Source organism: Cherax quadricarinatus, chromosome 11 (assembly GCF_038502225.1).
Source record: "Cherax quadricarinatus isolate ZL_2023a chromosome 11, ASM3850222v1, whole genome shotgun sequence".
Classification (NCBI taxonomy): domain Eukaryota; kingdom Metazoa; phylum Arthropoda; class Malacostraca; order Decapoda; family Parastacidae; genus Cherax; species Cherax quadricarinatus.
In genome coordinates, this window is record NC_091302.1 from 37,546,563 (window position 1) to 37,561,646 (window position 15,084).

Below are 15,084 nucleotides of genomic sequence, written 5' to 3' on the forward strand. Positions count from 1 at the left end.
TATACAGCGGTAATGTGTTGTCACTGATGTCAGCTAGAAGAATAAGTCTGTATACGTTGTAAATGTACTTATAGAAGTAAAGATTATTATTGTTATTATTATTATTATTATTATTATTATTATTATTATTATTATTATTATTATTATTATTATTATTATGATAAAGTTCGGCTTAGAGCTGCCTATGTGATTGATTTGGCTTGTATGTATATAGTATATAGCACAACACTCAAATAAGTAAATATATAATTATGTAGTAAAGGGTAAGGTAAATATATCATATATTTAAGAGAAAATAATTGTTGTGGGAGGTGTGTTGTGAGGTGTAAACAAGTGACGTCAGTGATGTGTGTCCCAGCAGGACGGTGATGTTGGCTGCTCCTAACACCACCTCATTACACTTTCACATTTCTTCCTAAATCCCTGGTGAAGCGTTGAGTGAGCGTGGGGAGGAGACAACTCAGTCTGGTTGAGCACAGTCCCTGAAGAGGATGACTTAATAGCACCCGTGGAGTTAATTTTAACTAAGGGCGGCTTGCAGACGCTGGCTTAACCCACAACTGGTTATTTTGGTCTCAGTTGGTCCCTGAGAGTTACTGAAGACAGTCTCTGCTCACCACCACCATGGACGACGTCATGGAAGACGAGATAATGTGCGAACTGTTCACCGCCCACGCCCACATCACCCTGCGCTACCTTAGGGTCACCACCTCCAGGATCGTGGAGTTCCTGGTGCCTGGCCCTGGCGAGACACTCAAGACCAAGATCTTCCAGCCTGGGCCCTTCATGTTCCTCATGTTCCTGGTGATAGTGGCTAGTGTGGTCCTGCAGAGCAGCAGCCACTTGATGCGACACTGGCTGGTCAAAGCCCAGTATGTGCTGGGACTCAACTCTGTCGCCATTACCACTTTTAAGACCATTGGCGGCCTGGATCTGGTGTCTGGTTCTCTGGGGAGTGATAATGTGACCTGGGAATTAAAAGATGGGATTGTGGGGCTGTATGGCATGCAGGGCCGCCGGGGAAATATGGAAGATCGGTACTGCATAATTCAAGACGTGGATGTCGGGGATAAGAAAATGTCCTTCTTTGGAGTATTCGATGGCCATGGAGGTCAGGTAAGACTAAAAGTAATATGCAGGTAATTTAAATCATTATTATGTTTGGCCTAACCTGACGAGATATACTGTGTTCTGACTGAGTAGCTAGATTACACACCACAACCTCTTTCTGTGAATGACAATCCAGAAGAACAGGATTACTGAGGTCATACTGGGTCTTTGTCAGACCTCACTGAGCAGGTTCAATTTTAAAGGCATTAATTTCATGTATTGCAGTTTCATCATTTGGCTAATTTACCTAATGCAGTATGTAGACACAATTTCAATAAATTTCTGCAAACTTTAATCATTTACCAGGTTACAGTCTTACCAAATAACAGTTCATTCATCCAGCTGGTGTAAAATGTAACCAGATATTGGATGATTGGTCCAGACCTTGGGATCATTTAATTGCTCGTGGCTCAGTTGATAGTATCCTCAGCTTACAAATTGAGGGACCATGGATCAAACCCCAGAATAAGTGAAACGTTGGTCACAGACCTGGTCACAGACCTGGTCACAGAGCGGGTCACAGAGCGGGTCACAGACCGGGTCACAGACCGGGTCACAGACCGGGCCGCGGGGGCGTTGACCCCCGGAACTCTCTCCAGGTAAACACTTGCTGCCCCTCTTCACCTAGCAGTAAGTACTTGGGAATTAGTGGAATATTGTGGGTTGCATTGTGGGGGAGGAGATTAAAGGACCCCAGTGTTTTAAGATCACTAGTCCCTGATGATGCACTGACTTCTTTGTTATCCTTGGTGACTAACTGTATGACCCCAGCAGGTATAGTGCTTTCCTCTTGATTAAAAAAAAAAATTGAGAATGGTATCAGTCTTGAATTGTTGAAAACGTTTCTTGGGTTTAGGTCGTTTAGATGAAAATTTTGGATTCGATGCAATAAGTGGAAAATTCATCATCATTTAGTGCTGATGTGATTTCCTTAAAGGAAGCTATCACTTGATGTTAGGTTGTGTAAGTTGTTTGGTAATGTGTCATTTCTACTAATCAAATTAGTTTCCATGAAATAATTTGAGAATATCTCTTCTGATTAGAAATAAGTTGGTGTTTGACTTTATTGGGTTATCCTAGGTTAAATCAGCATAATGTACTTTTATGTGCCTAAAAACACATCTGTGTGCCCTCAAGACCATTGTTTAAAAATTGGTGCTATGCACTCAGCTTAAATAAAGCTTACTTGGTTGCTTAGTTAATCACTGTATTTTGCCGTATTGCTTACTTAAAGTTGATCAGTCTTAGAAGAAAATTTGATTGATTTTGACCTGTGTAGGCCCTTTTTTAAAGTGTGAAAACTGAAATAACGCTTTTAATGCAATAATTTCTGAATGTTGCATCTGATTAGCTTTAATTCTCCAGTGCTGATAATTTCATAAATGTAACTTCTGAGCTTCAAGCTAGTGTGTTGGTGCATTTTAGGATATTGGTTTTGCAGAGATAAGAGAATACCTTTTCAATTTATTTTCAAATCCGACATTTCTCGATGGAAGGTTTGAATTAGATTTGGACTTTAATGCTTGTATTTAACTGTTACAAATTCATGTTGCACTCTGCACTATTCCAGTTGCATACATTGAAGTATGGGCTTGAGGTTTTTCAATGTAGGGATACCTTTCTTGGATTGTGCAGGTACCAAAATACATATAGTTTTTATCACATTCTTGGGAAATGTCAAACTTGTAGGCATCACACAGTGCCTAAGGGAATAAGAGGCAAGCAGGTTCATTCCAAAAAAGGGGGCAGGTCAAATTCCTTGGTTCAACCCCTTGCTAGCACCCAGGAACCTCCCTGGGGGGGGGGGGAAGTGGGGAGTTAGCAGTAGAACTAGATTAGTAGAAGAATTTGTCAAGTAATCATTGAGGCTAACACTTTTGGTAGCTTTGAAAATAAGTTGCACACAAGTATGAGTGAAAAGAATTAAGATAGAGAAGTACTTGGCAAGTAAGGGCCAGTAAGCCTACTGCAGTGGTCATCCATTCGTACGTTCTCGTGAAGGTCAGTCTCGCCTACAAATCTGGCACTCCCACACCTGAGCCCTGGCATCTCACCATTCAACTCATACCTGGCATCTCACACCAGGCAACTCGCAACACATCCCAGTGAACATGTTGCCAGGCCATGTGACCTGCCTTAAAGTATTGTGGGTGACATGTGACTTACCAGGAAAAGGAAACTGAACTAGTCTACACTTGAAGACCAAGAGAACATAAATATGTTACTTTTACTTCTGTATCCTTTTCACATTGTGATAATGCTATATTTACGAATTTGTGCACATGCATGTACACATAGTGATTAATAAGCTAATAAAAAACATCAAAGAGGGACATTGGAGTCAACACTGACAAAAGTTTGTCACCAGGAGCTCCCAAGAATAAAATAGTGAGAATCTCTTGTGTGTCACTGGCCAACTTTAAAATAGCCATTTAGGTATATGGATTGGAGAATGCTGAGAGAAACGCTCATGGCATACAGTGTCTATTATCTACACTTGAAAATAAAATGTGAACAAGTTACAGTGGACCCCCGGTTAACGATTTTAATCCGTGCAAGAGGGCTCATCGTTATGCGAAATAATCGTTATGCGAATGAATTTTCCCCATAAGAAATAATGGAAATAAAATTAATCCGTGCAAGACGCCCAAAAGTATGAAAAAAATTTTTTTTTACCACATGAAATGTTAATTTTAATACACACAAACTGAAAAAGGCATGCACAATTAAATGACACTTACTTTTATTGAAGATCTGGTGATGATTGATGGGATGGGAGGAGGGGAGAGCATTATCTTCTTACTGTTTAGAAGGGGAATCCCCTTCCATTAGGACTTGAGGTAGCAAGTCCTTTTCTGGGGTTACTTCCCTTCTTCTTTTAATGCCACTAGGACCAGCTTGAGAGTCACTGGACCTCTGTCGCACAACAAATCTGTCCATAGAGCTCTGTACCTCCCGTTCCTTCAAGACTTTCCTAAAATGGGCCATAACATTGTCATTGAAATAGTCACCAGCACGGCTTGCAACAGCTGTGTCAGGGTGATTTTCATCTATAAAGGTTTGCAGTTCAACCCACTGTGCACACATTTCCTTAATCTTTGAAGTAGGCACAATGGATTCCACAACTGGCATAGGCTTCTCAGGGTTAGCCCCAAACCCTTCAAAATCTTTCTTAATTTCCATACTAATTCTCACCCTTTTTACCACAGGGTTGGCACTAGAAGCTTTCTTGGGGCCCATGGTCACTTATTTTCCAGAAACAGCACCGAAAACACTGTAATAATACGAAATATTCCGAGTGTATGCTTGGATGTTACCGCGGAGGCTGGCTGGTAAACAATGGGACGGCCGGCACATGTGAGGGCACATTGGACGCGTCTCGGACGAAAATCGGTAAGCGGGTTTTTAATCGGTATGCGCGGCAAAAATTTTGCGATAAAAGTAATCGGTATGTGGAAAAATCGCTATGTGATGCCATCGTTATGCGGGGGTCCACTGTATATTAGTTTCAAAGATGAACAACAAATAGGTTGAAACAACTAAAAGACATGAGTTACAAAGAAAGAATGGAGGCATTAGACATGCCCTCACTGGCTGACTTATAGAACAGGATTACCAAAGAATACAAAATAATTGATGAAGAAGATTCCTTAGCACCAATAGTGAGAACAAGAGACAGTAACTATAAACTTAAAAAGAGGTGCTGAAGGGATACTAGAAAATTCTTCATAAGTTGATTAGCAGAACTATTTAAAAGGTTTACCTAAGGTATACATAATACAGCCACTGGAAACTTTAAAATAATATACAGCGGTACCCTGAGTTTCGGCCATAATTCGCTCCAGAAGGCTGTTCGAGTGCCGTTACCGAACGAATTTGTTCCCATAAGGAATGTAAATTAGATTAGTCCGTTTCAGACCCCCAAAAATACACTTACAAAAGCACTTACAGTAATACACTTACACAATTGTTCGAGTTGGGAGCTGTATGAAACTCGGAGTACCACTGTATATAAAATTAGAGAAAACAGGACACCACAAGAGCATTATGCTGCTCCTGTAACTGCAAATAGGTGCATGTATATAACTACAGTATTAATACTTCACCAAAATTGTTGTAAGAAATGACATGGGAATTGGGTGGTTGGGTGAGTGGCTGCACAAGACTAAGAGCACACATAGACTTAAATCATCTGCAAACTGGCACTTAAAATCAGCACCTGACCAGCCAGGCTGTGGTTCGTACGTTGGATTGTGTGTGGCCAGCAGTAACAGCCTGGTTGATCAGGCCTTGATTCACCATGAGGCCTGGTCACAGACCGGGCCGTGAGGGTGTTGACCCCCGGAGCTCTCTCCAGGCATACTCCAGGAAACAAGTAGATCTACCTTATGAAGTATTTTAACTTTTATTCATAAGGCTAATATATATTAAAATGATTTCATTAACAATTACTAAAGCTTTATACGAATAACTGTACATCAAAAAGCTTACTAAATAAGTTTAAAGTATTAAAATTGCAATATTGTACTATGTAAATTGTGCTAATCGTAATATTTTTGCTACTTCTCATTTTTGCAATAATGCATAATTAAAATTTACCACTCAAACTATGTCTAGTCTTAAGTAGTCTGTAAGCATTAGGATTAGTCTGCCTGAAAAGAATATGCATGCTAGTGGCTTTCTTTGTGCTTAACAATACAGGGGAACCTCTACTTGCGAGTTTAACCCGTTGACTCTTTACATCGTATATATACGTCTTACGTGCCACTGTTTCTGACGTATTTAAATGCATAAATTCTAGCAGCTTCAAATCAAGCAAGAGAAAGCTGGTAGGCCCACATGAGAGAGAATGGGTCTGTGTGGACAGTGTGCACCACATAAAAAAAATCCTGCAGCATGCAGTGCATAATGAGAAAAAAAACGTTTTTTTTTTTTTTATTAAAATGCCAACTTTGAGGTGTATTTTCGTATAGTATTTATCATTGTATTCTCGTTTTCATGGTCTCAGGTGATTAAATAGAAAACATATTACAGAAATAGAGATGATTTTCATTACTTTCATGATGAAAACGACCTTGAAATTGAGCTCAAATTAGCGGAAATGTTTGATTTTTACCAATGTTCAGGAGTAAGCAAATTACACCACACGTCCAATGCACGTCAACTGGGGAGTCTAATATTCTTTCACTAGTGCACTGACATTATTTATACCATTTTTACAATAATGCAGTAGTCTGCATAACAGTAAATTTTGTATTTTTTTGTATGAATAAAAAATCAAAATAGAAAGCAATAGTAATATAAGAGGGGCCTAGAAACGTGACTAATGAACAGAGGATATGTTATTTTAGTGCCAAGAATGTCTACATTGTTTATTCTGGACCCTATTTTGAAATTGGCATCTTTTTTAATTTGCGTGAAATTGGCCAAATTGCCAATTTCTGACCACTTTATTGGGTCGTTCAAATCGGTAAATGGGCAGTTTCTTGTACTCAACTGATAGAAAAAATAGAGTTCTAAAGAAATAGCTATGAGTTTGGTCAACTGGAACAACAGAATTGGCCAAAAACAGGGCTCAAAGTCGGCGAAATTGCCGATGCATATATGTCGCCGAGACCGCTAACTTCGCGGGAGTGTAATTCCGTGAGTTTTCGACCAAATTTCGTACTTTTGGTGTCATTACCATCGGGAAAAGATTCTCTATCATTTCATGAGAAAAAATAATTTTTTTTTCTAAAACTTTTGCGATATAGAATGACAGTTTCAGAAAGGGCTTGCGGCAATCAAAGGGTTAATCCGTTCCTTGACCTTGCCCACAACTGGATTTGCTCGTTTGCAGTCAATTTTCCTCATTTAACCCTTTCAGGGTCCGTCTCGTAGATTTACGGCTTTACGTTCAGGGTCCAAACCGTAGATCTACGTCATGAGCTCAGCTCACTCTGATAAACTGTGAGTGGTAAATTTGGGCCTAGATATGAGAGAATACATCTATGTGGTATGTGTGCACCACATAAAACAAATCCTGCAGCACACTGTGTATAATGAGAGAAAAAAACTGAGACCGTGATTTTCGATTAAAACAGCGACTTTGCAGTGTTTTTTTGTATGTTTTTTTATAGTTGTATTTGTGATTTCTTGGTCTCATTTGATAGAATGGAAGACATATTACAGAAATAGAGATAATTTTGATTGGTCTTAGCATTGGAAATGGCTTGAAACTGAGCTCAAAGTGGCGGAAATGTTAAATTTTTGCCGATGCTCAAGAGTAAACAAACGACCTCACACGTCTAATACACGCCAGCTGGTGGGTCTAATATACATTCACAAATGTGGTGATGATATTTATACAATTATTACAATATTGCATAACAGTAAATCTTCTATTTTTTGGTGTGAATAAAAATTCATTATGTGAATAAAAAATCAAAATGGAATTTATTTGTAAAGCCTCAAAACATAACTAATGAACAGAGGAAATGTTAGTTTAGTGCCAGGAATACCTACATTGTTTATTCTGGACCCTATTTTGAAATTGGAATATTTTGAACTTTGTGTTAAATTGGCCAAATTAACAATTTTCGGTCACTTTATTTTGCAGTTGAAACAGTTGACTTGGCGATTTCTTGTGCTCAATCGATAGAATAGAAGTAATACTAGTGAAATAGCTAAGAATTTGGTCGACTGGAATAATGTAATTGGCCTAAAATGGGAGTCAAAGTTGGCAAAATCGCCGAGCATAATTTCGAGAGCATAATTTCGTCAATTTTCCATCAAATTTCATACTTTTTGTTTTATTACCTTCAGAAAAAGATTCTCTACCATTTCATAAGAAAAAATAAAAAAAAAATTTTTTTTTGAAAATTCTTGGACACTGGGGCACCACTTCAGATTTTGGCCTTGGAACCTGAAAGGGTTAAGTTAATTGAAATGCAATTAATCCGTTCCAGTGGAATTCTGTACTTCAATAAGTTTTCTAATATCAACTCTATGGCTTATTTATCTATCTCACTTCTAATATGACATAACAAACAATATAAATAACATAGAAACCTGATATATGCTCTAGAATGAATAAAATGTCATTATATATGTGGCGGCGGCGGCCGACAAGTGTTTGTCTGGAGACAGGGCAAAACACTTTTTGAATATTTCGCTATCATCAACTCTGTGGCTTATTTATCTATCACAGTTCATCTAATATGAAATAATAAACAGTATAAATAACATAGAAACCTGATATATACTCTAGAATGAATAAAACATGTCATTATGTAACAGGTGGAGGTGGCCACAACCGCTCCCTCTTTGTTGTGGTAAACACTGCCATCTAGTGATGGCCTTTTGAAGCCATCTATTATTATAATTATTATGTAGTACATTATTATTATAGTATATGTATTATACGTATTATACTATTATTATTATTGTATTATCATACTACAGTGGACCCCCGGTTTACGATATTATTTCATTCCAGAAGTATGTTCAGGTGCCAGTACTGAACGAATTTGTTCCCATAAGGAATATTGTGATTAGATTAGTCCATTTCAGAACCCCAAACATACACGTACAAACGCACTTACATAAATACACTTACATAATTTGGTCGCATTGGGAGGCGATCGTAAAGCAGGGGTCCACTGTATTATTAGACATATTATTATACATATTATTATTGTTATTACAATATAAATAATTTGTAATTTTTATTCACACAAAAAAATATAAGATTTACTGTTATGCCTTATTGCAATAATTTTATAAATAATGTCAACCTATTCACGACTTGAACTTAATCAAAACAGTCGAACATTTCTCCTACGTTGAACTCGATTTCAAGGTACTTTTTGTCGTGAAAGCAATCAAAATCATGTATATTTCTGTAATATGTCTTTCATTCCAAAAAAATGAGAATGCAACCATAAAAACCATAAGAAAATACCACTAAGGGGTGGCTAATTGCTGAGAAGTGAACTCCATTATTTATGCTTAGATTTCTTTCATTTTTGGTGTATGTTAAGAAGCATCTTTCCATCATACATTGCCCAAGTTTCAATAAGATAGTCCAACAAACAAATGAGATACAATTCCCTAGATCAAGAGCAAAAGTCCCTCACCAGCATCAAGGAACCTGCCTTGAGGTCTGCTTGCTTATGGAAATTTTGCTTGCATTTGGAAGCAAAAAATCAACCCATCGATTGCTCGTATTTGGAAAAACTTGCACGTGGATGCACTCACAAGTAGAGATTCCACTGTATTTTATTACATGTTAACTACATTTTGTATACTCTACAAAGAAATAAAATTTGTTTGTGTGTTTGAAATTTATGGTGACATTTTGGTCTGACCTGGACCATTGTCAAGTCACAAGTTGTGAGTTGACAATGGTCGAAGACAGACCACAACATCGTCACAAGTTTCCTCTCTCGAGTGTGGGTTATTTGTATATTGTTCCAGCCAGAGTTTTATGACTTCTAATTCTTTTAACTGATAAAGGTATAAAAATGTATGTAATACTGTGATAGAAGCAACTATTCATAAGCTGGTGCCTTACTAATCTAAGTTTATATAAAGTACTGCTAACAAGGTGGTGCACTATACAGTGAAACTTAACTTGAGTTTTTAAAGGGCATATTTGTTGCAGTGAGATTTATAATAAAAACATTCCTCAGCACATCAAATTTGTAGAGCACATCCTGCTTCTGCCAAGCTGAAGTCACAAATTACTAGTACAATAAGCAGTAGTCTAGTTTAAACAGATAGAGATTAACAGAATCAACAACATTTGTGTATAAATCACAAGTCAAACCCAAGGATCACCAGCATTACAAAATTGCATGCCTTGCCAGTCTTACACTAACTGCATAGATCTTTAGCCATACGCTTGTGTACAGAGCTACCAGCCAGGAATATGATGATGAATTAATACTTGCATTTTTATCATACCTGCATATAACATGATCAGGTATGCATTTGTAATCACCATAGTAAGTCATCTTCTGTTACCCTTTTACTTACATATAGTACAGTAGACCGTTGATTAACTTGCTATCTATTAACACTTTTTGAAAAATTGGAGGGTATTTTCAATGAGAACACCATATTTATCATTTATCATGGAGTAAATTTTGGGGGGAAATAGCTAAAAGGCAGTAAAGGAAGGCTAGTTTTCAATAATTCCAAAGTAACTACTCATTATTGTGCCTTTACAGCCATTTACCCTAGGTGTATATATGTGTATATAAATGTTAAATATGATAGTAACTGGTAAAGTGTGAAAAGTACACTAGTTAATTGAGAAAATGAAAGGATGATCTTGTATTTGAAGTTCATAGAACCACCACAGTATATACCATTTATTAATGAATTGTTTATCATGGCAGTCACAGGTCTAATTAACAGATGTGATTAAGTTGTCTATTTCCTGCATACCAGTCACATCATGCAGTGTTTTCATTTCCTTTTCATCATGAAGGCTAAAGTGTGAAACTACTGGAGATAATGTTTATATACAAATTAAGAGGGACTCAAGATTTAGATATCGTTTGCCTTCTTCTGTTTGCATAATCAGGGTTATAGAGAGAAAACAAATTTTAATGTACATACTATATACATTTAGTGTATTCGAGGGTCAGGTATCTGTGGATTCGGGGCTTCGAAAGTAACCCTTAATTTTGCTTAATAATGGCCTTAGAGTGCTAAAGTAATGATGGTTGAAGTTCTTCAAAGCCTAAGAAAAGCTGTGAAGTGCTTCTCATCAGCAAAAAAGTGATAATTGTCCACTTACTATGTGTAATTTATCAATTAAACTTTATAATAGGTATGTATAGGACTTACAGGGTTAGCTAGTATCCGTGATTTCAGTATCTGTGGCAGGTCCTTGGAACGTATTCCCACAGATTCAGGGGTCTTATTGTATATGTATTGCCCATCAGTTTGATTGTTAAACTTTTATGTTGTGAAAAATGAGTCGTACATATTGGGCTCATAGGTTCTGCACTTGGCCATGAGAGACTACCACCATTATTTATAGTACAGTGGACCCCCGCATACCGTCGGCATCACATAACGTTTAATCCGCATACCGCTCACTTTTATCGCAAAAATTTTGCCTCGCATACCGCTCAAAAACCCGCTCACCGCTGTTCGTCCGAGACGCGTCCAATGTGCGCCCTTAGCCAGCCTCACATGTGCCGCCGGTGGCATTGTTTACTAGCCAGCCTCCGCGGTAACATCCAAGCGTACAATCGGAACATTTCGTATTATTACAGTGTTTTTGGTGATTTTATCTGCAAAATAAGTGACCATGGGCCCCAAGAAAGCTTCTAGTGCCAACCCTACAGCAATAAGGGTGAGAATTACTATAGAGATGAAAAAGATCATTGATAAGTATGAAAGTGGAGTGCGTGTCTCCGAGCTGGCCAGGTTGTATAATAAACCCCAATCAACCATCGCTACTATTGGTGGTACAGCTGCTGCTGCTGCTGTACCACCGTCAGCTGCTGCTGCTGCTGTAGTACCGTCTGCTGCTGCTGTAGCATCGTCTGCTGCTGCTGTAGCACTGTCAGCTGCTGCTGCTGCTGCTGCTGCTGCTGCTGCTGCTGTAGCACCGTTGTTGGTGTGGCTTATTGAGAATACCAAGAAACAATTAACTCCAGAGGATTTGCCACCCAGGATAACCCAAAAAAGTCAGTGTCATCGAAGACTGTCTAACTTATTTCCATTGGGGTCCTTAATCTTGTCTCCCAGGATGCAACCCACACCAGTCGACTAACACCCAGGTGAACAGGGAAAAATGCCTGGAACTAGTGCTCATATTGGTGAATTTAACCCTTTCAGGGTCCAAGGCCCAAATCTGGAGTCACGCACCAGTGTCCAAGAATTTTCAAAAAAAAAATTTGTTATTTTTTCTTATGAAATCGTAGAGAATCTTTTTGTGAAGGTAATAAAACAAAAAGTACGAAATTTGGTGGAAAATTGACGAAATTATGCTCTCGCGAATTTTGATGTGTCAGCGACATTTACGAATTGGCGATTTTGCCGACTTTGACTCCCATTTTAGGCCAATTACATTATTCCAATCAACCAAATTCTTAGCTATTTCACTAGTATTACTTCTATTCTATCGATTGAGCACAAGAAATCGTCAAGTCAACTGTTTCAACTACAAAATAAAGTGATCGGAATTTGTTAATTTGGCCAATTTAACACAAAGTTCAAAATATTCCAATTTCAAAATAGGGTCTAGAATAAACAATGTAGGCATTCCTGGCACTAAACTAACGTTTCCTCTGTTCATTAGTTATGTTTTGAGGTTTTACAAATAAATTCCATTTTGATTTTTTATTCACATAATGAATTTTTATTCACACCAAAAAATAGAAGATTTATTGTTATGCAATACTGTAATAATTGTATAAATATCATCACCATATTTGTGAATGTATATTAGACCCACCAGCTGACGTGTATTAGACGTGTGAGGTCGTTTGTTTACTCTTGAATATCGGCAAAAATTTAACATTTCTGCTACTTTGAGCTCAGTTTCAAGCCATTTCCAGTGCTAAAACCAATCAAAATCATCTCTATTTCTGTAAAATGTCTTCCATTCTATCAAATGAGACCAAGAAATCGCAAATACAACTATAAAAAACATACGAAAAAACACTGCAAAGTTGCTGTTTTAATCGAAAAATCATGATTTAAGTTTTTTTCTCTCATTATACACAGTGTGCTGCAGGATCTGTTTTATGTGGTGCACACATACCACATAGATGTATTCTCTCATATCTAGGCCCAAATGTACCACTCACAGTTTATCAGAGTGAGCTGAGCTCATGGCGTAGATCTACGGTTTGGACCCTGAACGTAAAGCCGTAGATCTACGGGACGGACCCTGAAAGGGTTATTAAAGCCAGCAAAGGTTGGTTTGAGAGATTTAAGAATCGTAGTGGCATACACAGTGTGATAAGGCCTGTTCTGGAAGAAAATGCCAAACAGGACCTACAGTACTCAGGAGGAAAAGGCACTCCCAGGACACAGTGTCTCATCAGTTATTGCTGCATCTTCAATAAAGGTAAGTGTCATTTATTCTTCATTTAGTAGAGTAGTACATGCACAATATATATTGTGCATGTACTACTCTACTATTGTGCATGTATCCTTCTCTTTGTGTGTAGGAAAATGTATATTTCATGTGGTAAAATTTTTTTTTTCATACTTTTGGGTGTCTTGCACGGATTAATTTGATTTCCATTATTTCTTATGGGGAAAATTCATTCGTATACCGATCATTTCGCATAACAATGAGCCCTCTTGCACGGATTAAAATCGCTATGCGGGGGTCCACTGTATATCCTGTTTCCCTCCAGTTCCAATTGATACACACAATGTGTGTCAATTTAGTTGTTAAACTCGTATTTTGTGATAAACAAGAACATGTGAAGGTATCAGCAGTGTTTACATCTGCTCGTCTGTCCCTCCCCCACCCTCTGCTCCTTGTTCTTAACTCTTATTATTGAAGATGCAAGGGAAATGATACTATATTCTAATTTTTTATTTAAATATACATTGGTACCTCAGGATACGAACAGCTCAAAACTCAAACGATTATGTAAGTGCTTTTGTAAGTGTATTTTTGGGGGTCTGAAACAGATAAATCTAATTTACATTATTCAGTATCCGCACTCAAGCATCCTTCTGGAACAAATTAAGTTTGTATCCCGAGGTACCACTGTAATTTGTATGTATTAAACAGTTCATACTGTAGCTATAAAAGCATTCTGGTAGCCAATTTTATAGCAGTGAGTTGCTCAATACATAGTGATGGGTTTCCTGCCTGCCTGCCTTCTATGGCACTCCTTAATGGAAATGCATGCCACCAGTGGAAACAAATTCAACTCCCACATGCCTTAATGGAAATGGGTTTACTTCTAATGGAAATGAAAAGCTAAATTTCAATCTCATATTTAAACCACGAGCTATGATCCAGCAATTTAAGGTTTTTCTATGGTACTATGGTCTGCTTAACATATGGTCTGTGGTGCTAGGAGACATGCATCAAACTTGGTACTGTGGTCTGGCAGACAGCCAGCTTGTGGTGCTAGGAGACACATCAGACTTGGTACTGTGATCTGGCAGACAGCCAGCCAGCTTGTGCTGCTAGGAGACATACATCAAACTTGGTACAGTAAACCCTCAATATAATGGACCTTAATACAAGAGATTTCTGAAAAAAATAGGCACACTCCACTGAGTAAATTGTACTTTTAATTTGTTTATTTTCAGTGTTTATTGCAGTGTACATATTACCATCTGACTTACGACCAAGCTTGGTTCCGACCAACCGGTCGTAAGTCAAAATGGACGCAAGTCGAACCTTACTACTGAATATCAACATCACTTGTAATGATTTTATTTTATCGTTTTATTTTGGTATTTCATTTTTTACTTTTTATGCTGTTAGTACTGTATTTTGTACTGTAAGGTTTAGGATAAACACTCTGTACAACACAAACAGTTGTTTATTTCCCAGGAATTTGACATAAAAAACATGGTCGTAAGTCGAGTGGTCGTATGTCGAGAAGGTCGTAAGTCAGATGGTAGGTGTAGTCAGTTGTGTACATAGTACTGTATTGATGTACAGTAGGGTATGTAGTGTTTTTTCTGCATCTTTTTTTTAACATTATTCTGATTTAAAGCACACTGAGAGTATCCCCCCACCATTAGTTCACAATATTCTTAGTTTATTGTGTGTTCTGACTCAGTCAGTCTGTGGTTGTAGGAGAAGGCCGGCATCAAACTTGCTAGCCAGTCTGTTGTGCTGGAGGACTACAGTAAGCTTGGTACAGTAAGCAGTCTTATAGAGCTCTTCCACTATATAGTGTGATTATTTGTAAAAGTTAGTTCAAAATTGAATAACACACTGTTCAGTGAAGGTCTGTCCATGTGCTATTAAAATTTGAATGTACTTTT

The 15,084-nt window shown here is 37.9% G+C and overlaps 1 protein-coding gene across 1 annotated transcript in view; it reads left to right on the forward strand.

Annotated features, from left to right (window-relative positions):
• Positions 1-333: 333 nt before the first annotated feature.
• The window catches only part of LOC128687594 (uncharacterized), a 105,429-nt gene continuing 90,678 nt past the window's right edge, over positions 334-15,084 (forward strand). Inside the window, exon 1 of the mRNA XM_053775135.2 lies at positions 334-1,116. Within this exon, the coding sequence (XP_053631110.2) occupies positions 625-1,116 (492 nt within the window). The 5' untranslated portion in view covers positions 334-624. The remainder of the gene's footprint in view (positions 1,117-15,084) is intronic.